This window comes from Leishmania infantum, contig 19 (assembly GCF_000002875.2).
Source record: "Leishmania infantum JPCM5 WGS CACT00000000 data, contig 19, whole genome shotgun sequence".
Lineage (NCBI taxonomy): Eukaryota > Euglenozoa > Kinetoplastea > Trypanosomatida > Trypanosomatidae > Leishmania > Leishmania infantum.
In genome coordinates this window covers 1-2,318 of record NW_004057918.1, presented here as the reverse complement: position 1 = coordinate 2,318, position 2,318 = coordinate 1, and the positions used below count along the sequence as shown (strand labels likewise).

Sequence of the window (2,318 nt, the reverse complement as noted above, 5' to 3'; positions counted from 1 at the left end):
CTTCGCGCCTCCGCGCCTGCTATCCCAGACCGCGATGGATGTATGCAGGCGGAGGAGGAGGCGGCGGAGGATGGGCTCAGCCGACTACTTGCCCTTCCGAAGCTTGCCGGGCGACGCCGCCAACGTTGCCGTCGCCTTGGCGGGCCGGGTCGCTTCCATGGCGGCGCGCAGCGCCTTCTGCTTCTCGCGCGGAACTGTAAATATGGGTACCTGCAGTAACGCCGCCGTCTCCCGCACGACGCTCCAGGCCAGGTGGGCGAAGGTCACGGTAGACAGCGCAAACAACTCGTACAGAGCGAGCTCCTCATCGAGGTTGTAGGCGTAGTCGGAGTGGGTGTCGCTGGAGGCGGCGCTGCCCGCGCCGCGGCTCGGCCACGCGTCACTGCGAGTTGCGCTACCGCTGACGGTGTACGGCAGCGCAGTCCAACTCGCACCACCACCGTTGCCGCCATCACCGCTAACACCAGCTCGCCCACTGTGCTGCTGCTGCTGCTGCCGCCGCAGTTGACTGACGTTGCGCACATAGGTGAGCCAGACGTGTACGCCGAGGAGCACGAACGGCGCGAGGGTGCGGCGGAAGGGGAGGAACTCGGCGCTGCAGAGGTGCGCCAGCATGAGATGTATGGCCAGCTTCGTATAGAGCAGTCCCACCGTCCAACAGAAGATGCGCGGGTGCCGCCGGAAAATGTCATCGTTCGAGGTGAGAAGCCACGCGCTCGCCGTGAACGTGACGACGACGAGCGGGACGAGGCGTGAGAGGGCGTGCAGGAAAGGAAAACGGATGCTGAAGCGCCGGCCGCCGAACTTCTCCAGCTCCGCCGCCGGCGTGCGGCGAATGGCGCGGTAGACCTGGTAGACGTTGCCAGCGCTCGTGACCGCGGCACCGACCGTCATGAGGGCGACGGCGAGGGTGTTGTAGCGCACGCTTAGGACCGGCTTGCCGCTGCCGTAGAGGCGCAGGACAGCGCGCTGGAGAACACTGTGGCCGCTCCAGACCCTGCCGAGCACGTCCTCCCCGTGCTGCGCCGTAAGCGGGTTGCCAGCGAGGAGGATGCGCGTCGGGTGCGGCGGGTCGGCGCGGTAGGCTGCGGTGCAGTTGAGATTGAAGAGGAACGGCAGTATCGCAAAGCCGTCAGCGTCCTCCTCGTGCCACGTCAGGTACGGACAGACCGTCCGCAGCACCATCGCCTCAATGTCGACGGCCGCCTGCGGGGCTGGCTGACGCAGTACTTGCGGCAACCACCGAGACGGCACCTCGATCGCGTTCTTGTACCACCACTGCGGCCCCCCTACCCACGCTGTCCACAGGTAGACGCCGATCGCAATGAGGATGCCTTCGTTGGGGCCGTTGATGACGGGTAGCACGAGCACGCCACGGTAGTACTCCTCCCAGGTGTTCAGGAAAAACGTGATGACCGTGTTGAGCACAATCAGCCACGTCTTCCAGGACGGCCCGGCCGACACCGCCGTTGCAACAGACAGAGCGCCGATGATGCAGTTAACGGCGTCGCAGCCGTGGTCCATGAGCATCCCCAGCGGACTCGAGGTGCCGGTGCGGCGCGCTTGATGCCCGTCGAGGTTGTCGAGGAGCTGGTAGAGGAAAAGCGCGACCGCCGCAAGAACGAACACAAACGCCGGCGGCGGCGGCGGCGGCGGACACTCCACCAACTGCAGGGGTGTCGTGCCCGTCTCGCTGCAGGTGAGGTAGTGCTCGCCGCTGACCGTCAACTTCGGCATGTAGTACGCTAGAAGGCCATGGGTGGTGCCCACGAACGCGAGGGCGGCGACGGTAATGATGTTCGGCGCCAGCCACACCGGCAGGTAATCCACCACCTTTCGGCACAGCGGCCGCCACATGTGGTTGTAGAGATAGCTGCGGTCCTCGCTGCGGTAGACGTAGAGCGCTAGCTTCTCCTTGGCATCTGCGGGTAGGTAGGAGAACATCGTGCGCGTCAAGGGCGAGGGGGCCGCGACGACAGCGTGTGTGCTGTGTGTGTGAGGATAACAGCATTTCAGTTGGCGTGACTGCCCCGCCCCGCACAAAAATATCCCGGGATGCCTCACGAGGCGAGCGAGCGATAGAGAGAGGGTGGTGGTGATGGTAACGTGCGTGCCTGTGTGTATCAGGCGAGCTTCTTGGCAACACGGCAACGGCGGAACGAGCCGTCAAGCAAACTCAAGCCAGCTGCCCAAGTGCGGGGGAGGGAGGGGGCGGGGGCCAAGGAGAGGAGAGCGAGTTGGGCGGGTCGGTTTAGTCACAGCAGCTCGCCGTGCACACGTACCGAGCATGTGTGCGTGCTGGCAGGCGGACAGACAGA

The 2,318-nt window shown here is 65.2% G+C and overlaps 1 protein-coding gene across 1 annotated transcript; it reads right to left on the bottom strand.

Moving 5' to 3' along the window:
- Nucleotides 1-84: 84 nt before the first annotated feature.
- On the bottom strand, nucleotides 85-1,944 carry LinJ_03_0970 (aminoalcohol phosphotransferase, putative; the record flags this gene model as incomplete). Its single annotated transcript, XM_003888418.1, has 1 exon — nucleotides 85-1,944. One exon carries the CDS (start codon nucleotides 1,942-1,944, stop codon nucleotides 85-87), a length of 1,860 nt encoding a protein of 619 aa, XP_003888467.1.
- Between the last annotated feature and the right edge of the window lie 374 nt (nucleotides 1,945-2,318).